This window comes from Mesitornis unicolor, unplaced genomic scaffold (assembly GCF_000695765.1).
Source record: "Mesitornis unicolor isolate BGI_N332 unplaced genomic scaffold, ASM69576v1 scaffold4728, whole genome shotgun sequence".
Classification (NCBI taxonomy): Eukaryota; Metazoa; Chordata; class Aves; order Mesitornithiformes; family Mesitornithidae; genus Mesitornis; species Mesitornis unicolor.
The window spans coordinates 39115-52590 of NW_010199651.1; the positions used below are offsets into that span (position 1 = coordinate 39115).

At 39.8% G+C, this 13476-nt stretch overlaps 1 protein-coding gene across 1 annotated transcript in view; it reads right to left on the reverse strand.

Annotated features, from left to right (window-relative positions):
- Positions 1-5016: 5016 nt before the first annotated feature.
- Positions 5017-13476, reverse strand: part of SASH1 (SAM and SH3 domain containing 1) — a 94289-nt gene continuing 85829 nt past the window's right edge. The window contains 3 exon segments of the mRNA XM_010189505.1: positions 5017-5277; positions 6036-6167; positions 6733-7871. Coding sequence (XP_010187807.1) covers positions 5017-5277; positions 6036-6167; positions 6733-7871 — 1532 coding nt within the window.

Below are 13476 nucleotides of genomic sequence, written 5' to 3' on the forward strand. Positions count from 1 at the left end.
ACATGTTTCTCCCATGTCTCTCTTTCTGGTGCACACACATCATTGTGCAGAGAGAACTTGTAGAATAAGGAGAGGTATGCATGTGATGGGTGGCGGTGGTGCTTGGTTTTGGCAGTGGCTAGGGTGGTTAGCACACATTTGGATCATACCAGCAAAACACTGAAAGCAATTGACAGGGGCTTTGTGTTTCAGCTGCTCCCTGAGCAATCCTGGACCAGAGCTGTCTTGGAAGGGAAGCAACGCTCCTTCCAGCTGCAGAAATGGCAAGTGCTCTGGCTTTTCATGTTGTGCAGTGTTTGTTTCGTTTTTATTTCTGTTTTGTTACTTGAGAGACTCTTGGAAACGGCCTGTATTGGTGCCAGCGGCGGTTCCCCCCGGCCAGCAGAGCAGTGCCCTCTGGTGCACACACACAGCAGTGGCCTGGTCCTCAGCTGAACCCAAAGATATTAATAGAGGAGAAAAATTAAAAGTTCCCATCTGACACACTACCTCATTCCCACGAACTGTTTGCCACGTTGTACAGTGCTGATGGGAGCTTTGCCTGAGGGGGGAGCAAAGATTCAGGTGTCTGGATGCAACCCAAAGGATGGATGTTCTCATTCGTTCTTTATGTCATTTCCAGAGCTGAGTTTCTGGTTAATAACAGCTGATGGAGGCACAGCCCACCCTTGTGACATAGTGTTAAATCCACAAAGGATTATCTTCTAGCTGTGGTGCACTATTGCCATGGACCTGCCAGCACTCTGTTAGGTAGTTAACACCCATTAATTACACAGCAAATTTAACTAGACCAACAAATGCAACACGATGAACAAGATGTCACTCCACAGAGCTAGAAGGAAGTGCCAAGAGTCATGTCCTAAGGCTCCTTTGCCCTAAAACTGGGACATTGGCATCTCATTACAGACTGCAGAGATTACCTGACTGCTCAGGAGTCACAGCCACCCTCGCCAGCCCAATGAAGTGGAGTCGCACTTAAAAACCAGCTTTGAAATCCCTTTTTGCAGGCAAGAGCTGTAGCTGTAACTCCAGATCATCATATTCAAATGCTCTTTCTCTGGTTCCAGTTTTAAATCATTCCATTGCAAAGTGGAAAAGCTCCCAAGAGGAGACCTGGGAGACACCCCCCCCACACATATATACCTGAGCCCCCACACACGTATCAGCCCAGGAGCTGGACATTCATGGAATATAAAAGGCAAAATTTGGAAAGTGATGATTCACATCCCACACGATCACACTGCTTCTAGTTCTGGAGTATCAGGGCTTTTAATTTTTTTTTTCTTTTCTTTTTTTTTACCTTTTTCTCCTGCTGTAAATATGTGCTGAGAGCGCTTACAAGGTGAAGAACTACAGGCTTGGTAAGCTGGAGGGAGAGGGCCTGGGATATGGGACACAAGCAAAGAGATTAAATAGCTGGACACTGCTACCAGATCGGTAAACAGAAGATGTTAGTTAAATTAAAAACAACCAAAAAAAAGAGAGAGACCGAGGAAATTTATTTACTTTTTATCTATGAACAGTATGACATATAATTATAGACAAGTTTTGATACACAGGAAAACCCTTTTGTCAACCATTTTTTTTGCTAAATGAAACAGCACAATAATCTTTACACATTCATATTTTGTTTTTTCTTTTTTTTTTTCTTTATAATACACAGCTTTCTTGGGTTGAAGCAAACTGCAGGACATATTGAGTACTGGTATATTACAGCTACTTACATCATTTAAGAACAGCAAATGGAGAAAAATAAGTTATTTAAATATTGATTTCATATACAGAAAGTGCAACTTTGTTAGTTGTTACATAACTTGCTTGACAGTTTTGATTCCCCAGAGGGTTTCAATTAAAGATAAAAGTATCTTGGACCAAAAGTATTATTTATTCTAAAAATAATACAGTACAACTGCACAGCTGTGACTTGGTGAATCGACCACTATTGCTGCTCTTAGAGATGAGGACCTGTTTGAATAATGGGATGTTTAATGCTTCCGATCATGCTCCCAGTGTGCATTCAGAGCCAGCCTCATAAGAAAGCCCAGGGAACTATGGCGCCACTGCCACCCAGGAAGTAACAGCGGACTCCTGATCGAAGCTTAGGGTTATGATGGCATTGGGTAATCTTTTGGGCTTGCTGCTTCTATTGTTAAATAGTTGTTTGGGTTACAACAGTAAAACAGATAGATACTTAACTTCTTTAGCCTGAGCAGAGCAGATTAGGATTCCAGCAGAAGGTTTCCTCTGTGCTTCCCAAGAGTCAAGGAGGAAGCTTGAGCTTAGAGCACTGAATGGTTGCAAGAAAATGTAAGAGGTTACATCTCTCAAACTGCACTGCCTCCCCTGCTCGAGGAACACCACAGCTCACTGAAACCACAGCAGGGAAGCTCAAATGCTGAGAAGCTTAAGGCTTTTTTTAGATTAAAATATAAACTAAAATTGTAATTCAAGTAAGACCCCAGAGCACAGTCTTAAAAAGAAAAACAAAGCAACTATTAAAACTCACAAATTGCAAACTGCTCACTCTAGTCCTGATGGGTGTGAGTTGGTTTCCCTAGGCTACATAATAATTTAAAAATTATGGATTTACAAGGGGTGTTTGGCACACAGGTTCAGCTTATTCCCAATAATTCTCCTCCTGTTATTAAGAGAGGGGAACGTAATTAATATGGAAGAGCTTTATTATGTGACTTGTTTTCTCTGGAACACAAGGAAATTTGTTTCCTTTTTTATTGCATGTAGCCAGCCTGGACTTTTTCCTTGCTCCATATAGCTGCTGTCTGCTTACTTCTATTCGGTTCTGGCCCCTGCCAGCAATCCCAGGAAGTCTCAATACTCTTTCCATCTCCTGCTTACTGATAGTCACCATGTAAGCCTCAGAGAGAAACAACAGACAAATCATTAAAAAGACACTTAATTTTCTTTTTTTTTCCACCAGCTGTGTAAAACACCTATGCTGTATGTTTTCTGATGCTGTCATATTAGAACATGCTGATTATCCACACACCAAGGAGAACACTACAGAAACAGATCCAGAGGACCTTTGCTTGAGAACAATTTCAAGTTACATCAGTGAATTAGTTGTTTTCACATGATGGCGTGCAGTAGACAGTGGTGAAATATGAAACAAAGAAAGTAAACCTAACACCTATCAATTCTACCAGAAGCCAAATTACTTATAATTTGTACTAAAACGCACAGTTCACCTGACTTAAAACATGACCATGAAAGGAACATACAGTAAGGAATCATGGAGTAAGCACAATTTTTCAGTCATCAATCTGAGATAATTTTATCAGGGAAAATGCCATTAACTCAATATGAAGCTGGGATAACTGAGACACCAAAACAGCAAAGCGCCTTGTCTGGTTTTACAGAGGAAGTTGATGTCAGAACTGATACTGGAAACAGCCACACGCCCCACGCCCTGGCCTGTGCCGTGTTTCTGTACTGTCTCCCTTTACCTGCCAGAGTAGCTTGCTTTCTCTTCCATGGAGCACTTGCACTACCAGAAGTTGAAGGACACACCATAGATAGACACCAAAGAAAAAGCTAGTTATGTGCTATTAGTGATAATCTGTATTTGGTATAGAAAATGTGGACCCATATAGAAAAATAAAATCTGTCATTAGCCACATATGCGGATGGAATGTTTTACATGGATTTAGGCAGAAAAATATTACGTCATGGAAAAATGGTTCACCACCTATGCCAGAACAATGCTCTCTTCCAGAGAGACGTAACATTAACAGTCATGGGGGATATCAACTGTTGTAAAATCACAGTGTAATTCATAAGATTATATAGATTTTTTTCATCCATGCAATGGAATTACTGGATCTGGTGATTTCTGTGGCACACAATTTGCTTTTTTGATGCATTTTATCTCCCACAAGTGAATTCTCATTTGCAGAAACCCACTGTTTGGAATCTATATGGTCAGGATACCAAGTCAAAGCTGCAGCATAATGATTGACAATTTGACACAGTACACAGAATATGATTAAAATGAAAAGCAGTTACATATATACAAGGCAGGATATCTTGGGACAGTTTAGTAACAACAGTAAATGCAGACCATAGTGAACAAGAAGTTAGCCTGACAACCGAAACCTAGCATAACCCTGCATTTGTAAAAGCACCTCTACAACACAGCAGGTGTTATGATGAGGTGTTTTATAGAAGCTACTTCAGCTGGAAATCACTCTAAATGCAGCTTAAGGGTGACAGGTTGAAACAAGGTTTAGGAAACATGAATACAGGTAAGTGAACACTAGGTAACTGCTTAAAAGCTTATTTTAAGGCAAACAAAAAGCTGATTGCTAGAAAGCAGCTCTGTACAAATAAAAAGAAGCTGACTCTCCGTAGGTTAGTTGCACTGGAGTGACAGAGATGGACCATACCAAAACTAATTCCAGTCCATTAACTTTGGCCTAGCTAAAGGCTTCGTGGCATACTGGGGCCTATACCAAGCAACAGTGAAGATGACCAGCGGGGTTTGTGTTTAGCTCTAGACTGCTAAAATAAACAAAAGGCATTTGCCAAACAGCTTCTACTGGAATGTGCACCTTGGCTTATACCTGGTCTTTAAAATAGACTCCAGGTACCTGGAACCTAAACGTAGAGAAGATGTCCAACCTAAGAAGCTCTCCATAGAAACAGGGCCTATTACTAGTATGACTTTCACAAACTTGAGAAAAATGTGCAAGGGTCCCTTAATTCTGCAAAGCTGTCTTATTCTCAGGCCAACCCTGCGCACTTTATGAAATAAGGATACTTTTCAGGAGAGTGAGAGGGGAGGGAAGTACCACTTCTATGTTACCTGGTGGTTGCTTCTCTTCTCCTTCAGTTGCCAAAGACAACAACAGAAACATTTAATATCCTTTGAAGAAGATATCTGCCTGTCCTTGGGAGCCACTTCCTTGATCCCTTTAGCTATGTGAAGTAATTAGAGCAATATTGGTGCAGGAAGAAGCAGTGGATTCTCGACCAGGCAATGCCACACTAGGGAGCACGTTAAATTGCCTCTGGATCAAGAGGTTTGAAGAGTCTCGCTGCTGCCAGGAGCTTGCTTATGTGCCTTTCCTCTGTGACGCCAGCTTTTTGAAGGCAAATTTGTGACAGAGAAGGCACTTTGCTCAGTGTGTTGAACCCTGCTTCTGTGAGCAGGCTGGAATACATAGGTAGACCAATGGAAATCAGCCAGTCAGATACAGAGGTGATAAGTCCTGGGGACACAGGTTTTCGGCAAATTTCAGTGAGCCCTCCACTTGGAATCTGGACAGTAAAGAAAAAAAAGAACATATAATGTTAAACATAACTGTTTATTTTTTCTTCCAAACTGGTAGAATTTCATAGCAACTTCTCCCATGTCACATTTGTCAGTATGAGAGCCATGTGGGTCGAAAGACTAAGATCCCTTGGAGCAACAGCAACAACTTTGGCAATGCAGATGCAGTGGGCAGCATCCACCTGTTTGGGCAACTGCCATGTGCCATTCTGAATTAGTGTGAGATCAGTAAAAAATACCCAGTGACAAGACTTCCCGGGATCTAATTAATTTCTCAGTGAGGCAAGAGAATGTCAATTTTGCCTATTACCCCCTCAGACAGACCAAGCTTTTTTATAAAAAACTATGAAAGATTGACAGTTTCTTTCTCTTGCTTTTGCTAAGGAGGAGTGAACAGTATAGTTTAAAAAAAAAGAGTGTAAAACCTCTGAGATTTCAATACAGAAGTGTTTGATACATGTCACCCTTAGCGAGCAAGTCTTTGTTACCACTGCTTCAAGTCTGCTTAGACTTTCAAGACTTACTCAGTCAAGAGAAAGGGCTATTTGCTCTGCTTTCAACTACTGTTCTCCTTTGGGACAGGGGGAGGTACCTCCCGCCCCTGTAGTACCCCCACCTACATTGTACTGGCTGGGTGAACAAAGGGAGCACTTTTGTACCAGGACATTGCAGCTATCTCCCTTTACCAGTAGCAAGACCTTTTAAAATAAATAAATAAGAAAATCTGGTTTATGGAAATACTCACTGCCATGCGATGCTGCTTCCTCAGCTGCTTTACCCGGATTTGGTCCATGTTTGTGGCAACATCCTTTTCAGGCTGATCTAAGTCTTCAGAGTACCTCTGCACCAAAGCCTCAGGTATGCCACAGCGACCATGCTGAAAGTTCCCAGCCAGACACACAGGAGAGAGGATAGATGAAAGAAGTATATCAGTACAGACCAACCAATGCAAACAAAGAGAAATGCAGGATGGGAGCAAGAAGGAGCTTTCCTTAAGATTCCATGAAAACTAAAAAGCAATCCTAAAGGAAGGACTGGACCTTAGGACTCCTTCCTTCCCAAAAAGATGTTCTAATCACTACACTATCAATTCAGATTTTCTTGGAGGCATAAAATCTGATAACGCCTTCCTTTTTCAGCTCTATTTCCCCACACTAGCAGAAAAAGAGACATTTCCATGCCCAGTGCCACCAAGGTACTAAGTGGCCTGAAAAGCTGAAGATTCAGAATAAGTCTGGGATTCCTCAGTCCCTCCACAACACAAGAGTTACTTCAGATATAAGGCCTGATAGTAAAGACAAACACAGTTATAGAACGTCTGATGTCCCAATGATTTGTGGTTTATCTAGTTACTCACAAAAATACAATGGATACAATAAATGAAAGACTATCCCTTGCAATGCTAGTAGAATAAAGACATTGAAGCAATGTCCTCCACTTACCTTGTCAGAGTATGGTTCTTCAGTAAGATCAATGTCTTCAGACTGCAACTTGTTTTCTATTACCATTTCCAGATCCAATCCCCTGCTACAAGAGACCTTCCTTGCTGAAGCAGGACCTAGCTTTATCACATGCTGCTGAACACTAGCAGTCTCTGGGAGCTCCGACAGCCAGGGCGGCAGCGGGCTAGGTGGGGTACTGGACTCCTGTTCAGAAGATGTCCTATGGACAGGTGCTCCATGACAATCAATGGCAGTGGATGAGCTGGTCTTTTTTACTGGCAAACATGGTGCTTCTAGACTCGAGTGGTTCCCACTTGCGGTCGTGGGAGGATGGTATAATCCATTAGAAAGGCGTTCTCGGCATTTTTTGGCAGGGACAGGTGGTGGCTGAGAAGGATTTTTTGGTTGCATTCTTGCCTCATTTGTGCCTTTTTGCTCAGCTTCTAGACCTCCCTTGAGGACTGGAGCGTAGTCAGCCCGTGCAAGGTCATGAAAGCCTTTCCTTTGTATCTCCAGAGGTGTCCTTGTTGCAAGATGCGTCACTAAGGCAGGCTGAGCTTCACAGTTTTTCAGAGGGAAGGGGGCAGGCTTTACACCTACAGTCTCCACTACAGAGCAGTCCAATTCCTTAGCTCTTCCCTTCTGAGAACTAGCAGCTCCTCTACCTTGCTTAGCCATCAAGTCATCTACCATACAGCTGCCTTCATAATACTGAGGCAGCAGGGTAGAGCCAGTTGTCTTTTCTGTTGTATCCAGTGAATCCAGAGGGAAAGAACCTACTTCCTTGCTAGGATCCTGTAAATTAGTATCGGATTCTCCCTGGAGATCATCCAGAGAGTGAGATCTTGGCCAAGTATCTACACCCTGGGGGCCATCCAGAGTTTCATAGCTCCGACAGACGGCAACCGGCAAACTTCTACGGTTCTTCTTCAGACCCATAACCGCTGCAGGTTTGACAGAGCTCTTCAGAGCACGATGAGCACAATTCAACTGGCTTGCTTTTTCCCCTTGCTGTAGGGTTTCTATTGACTTGGTCAGCGGAAGTGTGGGATAATTTGATAGCTGATTTCTGCTGAAGTCCTTAAAGCTATGCTCACTTGCTGACTTTGAGGGCAGAAGACAGGTCCTTCGAGTTTTACCTAAAAGCAAACAAACCACAATCCACCATTAATAAAAATTAAAAATCTGCTGTGTAAATAACAGATCACTTCTAAACACCTTTGAAACAAAATGATTTCCTCTCTTTTTGTCAACTCTAAATGAATGTATGAGAAACTCAGTGGCATTTTAAGCACAGGAATTTTTGAGCTTCAGCTTTATTAATGAAGAACTGATAAACGGGACCACGCAAGGAAAATACATTTAAAATACTTAATTCTTCCTACTGCCCAGTTTGCAAAGATCTGAGGCTTAGCTCATGTAAACCTTTTTCAGTGCAGAAATACCCTATCAGTTAGAACTGATACCCTTTACCCATTATATGAACTGGTTTAACTCCACATAGAAATAACTCAATAGAACTCCCATTTTTTTTCTACTGTTTAAAAACCTGTTTAGGGTATTGATAATTATGTTTACCTTCTAATGAAGTTTACTAATTTGTTTGGAGTTTTTTGTTGGTGTTTTTGTTTTGTTTTGTTTTTTTCTTTAAAATCCCCCAGATGCAATTTATTAATTTTAATTACAAAGTGTGCCAATAGTGTTATTTCATCTTTTAAACAAGCAGCAAACTATTTGCAATGGCAAACCAGATAGCAAAAAAAGTGTTAGATGATGAGTTTTGCACCGGTCCCTTTGTAATGTTACTTTTTTTTGAGTTTTACGGAAAAAAGGATGAGATGGAGAAATGCTTCAAAAGGGAGTTTGAAGTGCGACTAATTTTAGTGTTATTTTATGTCATAGTGTTTTATCAAAGTGGAAGAAGGTCTGGTCTTAGAGATATGGTGTTTTATTACAACCACTTAAGAAGAAATGACATGAATCAATATGAATGACACGTTCTTTGTAAGCTTTATTTTATATTTGTATGAGATACGCACCACTGATTTTAAACAATGAAATCCATCAAACCTACCTGACAGAAAAATTTTGACCAAAGGGGCTGAGCTCATTAGAGTACTCATTAGTATGAAATACTAATACTAATACTAATACTGCATAATTTTTTTAATTTTCTTTTTAAAAAGACAGAAGTGAATTTGTCTCAAAGCAGACAACCTCTCACAATGACAGCACACCCTAACAGCTACTGTTTTCAGGGTGACAGGGATACTTTCCCTCATGTACAGTAAGCTCACTAAAATCAGGATAGACAGATAAAAGCGTGAAATATCTTTTTCCAATGGAAAAAAAAATCTCAAACCACCAAACCAACAGATTTGGCTAAACGGTATCAAAAGTCTGTAATTACAAGCAATCAATAGCTGCCAATTAAAGGATCAGTTACTTTTAGAGATGTTATAAGTTTTGCTAACTTCACTGGAACTAAATTATCTGGTGTACTTTTAAGCAATAGATGGTTTCTTCTCACACAGCTTGCCTTCAAAGCTTTTTCTTGAGAGAAGCTCAATGTTTGGCTTTTGAATAATATACACTGCTTGCTTTGAATGTGAATGAAAACACCTGTTTAACCTAAAAGAAATAGCTTGCTTTCTCTTTTTCTTGCCTCTTTCTCTGCTCAAGTAGTCTAAAAGACAAGTATCCAGAAAAACAGCAAATAAAATATATGTTACATTTAAAGAGAAATAAGAAAAACATTCCCCTCAAAAAAAGTTGCTTGCACTTACTGGTATGCCAGCAAGGTTATTCTATCTAGTATCAAGGTGTGCCCACAAGGATGAATACAAACAAAGGAACTCCTTTCTCAGAGGCTGTACAGTTCACAGATCAGCTCATGCTAAATATTACCATTTCCCCAAAGTACGAGTAAAGACACATCACACATTAAGTTGGCTTCCTTGTCTGGAGTTCAGCGAGCTCAGAGAAGCAGCAAAGACTTCTCTACCTGCTCCTTTCCATTGAGCTAGGCTGAAAATAACTTACAACCACATTAAAAAGACATACGTAAGAAGTGTTACATTCATTTTTTAGTGCCTTCAGGCACTTATGTCAATATGCAATGAGTATGGAAAGGAGTGTTCTCTTTTCATTATTCATATTTGCTACTACATGTCTGACTCGTGCAGTAATTCACTACATTGTCTATGGCTTGCTGCCACAACTCACATAACAAAATCCATGTACCTTCTATTCAATCTGCAATATTGATCACTGGTTATACTGGTTTTAGGAAAGCATATTCATGAAGTCATGAGAAAGTTGTGAGAAATGCTACTACTGTGCAATATAAACTCTTACTATCTAGTAAACAACTTTTCAATTCTTTAGAAATGGGATATGTCTGTGTAAACATATCTGTCCCAGTAGCCTGGGAATGGAATAAAGAACAAGTGGGGAATAGGAAAAGGAAGAAGAGAAAAATCAAGAAAATTGATAAAAGAAAAATTTTGGGAAAGTAAAATTAATTATTTTTTTATAATAATTAATTCCTATGATTGCCTGGTACAGTTAAGCAGTCTAATGCCCTTCATAGCACTGTCAACCACAGTAGCATCTCTGATTTAAATGCATGCAGAAGGACACAGGTGTCTGCATGAAAACTGACATAACAAAGGTGGTCCTTACACAAAATGAATGGAAAGTTCACACAGTTTCCAGGTTCAGTTCAAGCTACAGTCACACTTCAACTCCTTTGTTTAATGTTATTGTGCAGTTTTTGTTAGACAAACCACTGTCTACCTCTCATGATACTTCTTGTTATTAGAATACAGAGGAGGAACTTTCCAATTCCCTGTCATCATCTAGATTATTTTGGAGATAAAAGGAAATTATCTCAGGGAATATTTCCAGAAGTAGCAGAGCTACAGCAGCAAATTTTCAGTGTTTCTCTTAGTACTTTTTTCTGCATAGAATATCATCCTCAGAAATTTAAGTACTCAAAACCAGACACAAAATGCATTCAGTGGCCTGTCCAGATCCCAGATTTTATTAACTTCATTTTGGCATTGCTTTCTGTGGCTATACTTGTGTGCATTTCAAACAGCTCTGTTGACACAACAAAGATGATGGCATGGCAGACAATCCTAGCCTAACTGCTTTTTTTACTGATTACAAACTAGTAGAAATGCACGTTATTACATTAGGCAATGCAGCCACCTGTTCTGTTGCTAACACTGGATGCTTAGGTGCTTTGGATACCTACTTGGCACTACGGAAATCCAGGCTTCAAATTCTGAACAAATCAGAGACCACCCTTATCCCACCCGATAAAGCCATGGTTTGTCTGCTTCTTCAGCTCTGCGCATTGCCTGTGCAGTTCTGATCTCCTCCCATCCCCTCTCTCCTTTAAATGAGCTCTGCAGGACAAGAAAAGGTTTGAAGAAGCCAGGCATGATCGGGGACATGAATGACCTGTAAGGAATAATTAACAGGCCTTCTCAGACTAGAAAAGAGATGACTTGGGAAGGAGTATGACAGCGTTCTCTACACAGACGCTTCTAGGTATGGAGGTCCTAAGGAAGACCAGGGATGTTCATAAAGAGAAATGGTTTCAGGAAAACGGATAAATGCCAGGAAAGAGTACTCAGTTTTTTAAGTCTTTTAAGTCCTTAAATGATTAATTCCCCAGGAGTACCTTGGGAAGCATCAAATACACTTGCTCTGTTCCTATACTGGTTCCAAACGCATCTCAGACAGATGACGCTTGCACGCAAAACAAGCCAAATAACAGTACTATTGTCAGAAGCCTAAGGAAGAGCTCACTCTCTCTGCCTTGTTTCAAACTGAGGACTCAACTACACGGACTAATGGTCTGATCATGGATGGTTGCTTTCTGCTCTTACGTTCTTTCTGTCTAACACTGAATAGGTCATAAACTCTATCTTCCTGGCTCCCTGTAAATCAGAATAAAATCACAATGCTGCTGTAAGAGAATACACAAATATTTCTGCAGTGGGACCTTGAGAAGTAGCTATAAAAGACACATCTGTATCATTGCCATAGTACATAGGAAACCATTTTCTAGCCAAAATATAAGAGCAGCTCTGAAATCTTGTACTGATGCCAAAAGGTCCAATATCAATCCAAAACAGGACACTATACTATATAGTGATGACCCTACTCATCAAAATACAATGTATAAACATACCCCAGAAAATCTGAAAACCAATTTATTCTCACAATGCACTTCCCCTTTATAAAGTGCAATTTATTATTGCTGATCTGCACATTACGATGTTTACTCTACACACATGATTATCTTTATTTTAACAGATTAGAATTTTGAAAACAATATGCATATAAACAACTATGGTCCACAAACTTCGCAAAGAAGATGGAGCACATTTCAGATTAACAAGCCTTGACACAAATCTCTGAATGAATCCCATACCATATGTTCTTTTCATAATGGTTTTCAAAACAAGCACTAAATGCATTTGTGAGCAAAAATAATGCAAAAAGCCATACATGAAAAGTAATATAAAAATCATTAGGGGTATTTCCCATTCTGCCAAACTCAGACAGAAATATTAGATGTAATAATAAGTATCTAAGCAGACAGGCAATGATGATTGTTTTCTAAAGATTTTATTATATTGTTAAAATAAGGAAAATGTACAGGTAGCAGTTTAACTTCAGTGCTACAGCAATCATTACGATGCCACCTACGGATAAAAAGGAAAGAAAACTGTCACATATGCCACATATTTAGCCATGATTATATTCCAGCATGTCTACTGTATGGGTATTCATATGAAGACAAAAATTCTTTCTGCTTTCAGGAATTCAGTATAGTGCTGATTTCAGGCATTCAGCTTCAAAGAAAATTGCAATTTTCTTCAATAAATGGTTATTCCTGAGTGGCAGACTGACAGAAAATGCACCTACCAAGAGAAAAATCTTTAGCTCATACTTTAAATTAAAAAATGGCCACTACAAGGGGCATACAATATCTCTATTTATCCTGTTATTGGTTTCCTGTTTATGCTGGGTGTTAATGATGAAATCAGGCAGTCTGAGGCCAAGCCATGGCTCAAATGCTTGGAATGATACTGCCAAACTCAAACCAATTAAATCTATTTCAGTATTTCATCCCTAATGACAAGTTTACACCATCCCTCAAACAAAGCATACTCAGTCAGCACAATAACTTGATTTCTTCAGAACAGAGACTTATCTCTACTACCATCCATCTTTGTAATTTTTCAGTGCATCACCTTTCATTGATGCAAGATAAGGTAATAAGAACTGATATCATAAGCATTTTTCTCATAGTTCATTTCCATGCCAACTTCTCAATTAATTTAACTTGCGAGCATTCATACACGAAGTCCTAAATCTCTGCAGTTGGCTTCTAATCGGAGGAGAATGCAACATGCAACTTAAGCAAACACAAAAATAAGGCCTAAAACAGTGAACATTTTTTCTAAACAGTTTTTGTATGGGTTTAGAAGAAATCAGTAACTTCTCCATTGCCAGCGGTCCCTTAGACATGGGCTCATGAGGCACAACTGCACCAGAATACGATAGGGAGTGGAGAAAGCAGAGAATAGCAGCGAGAGTTGCCTGTTACCTTAGAATCACAAAAGAAAGATAATTTGTGAAATGTGATCTGTTTCCTACCAATGCAAATAAATGAATTAGAAACAGTAAGAATGAAAACCAATGGCTCAAGCCACAAGGGAA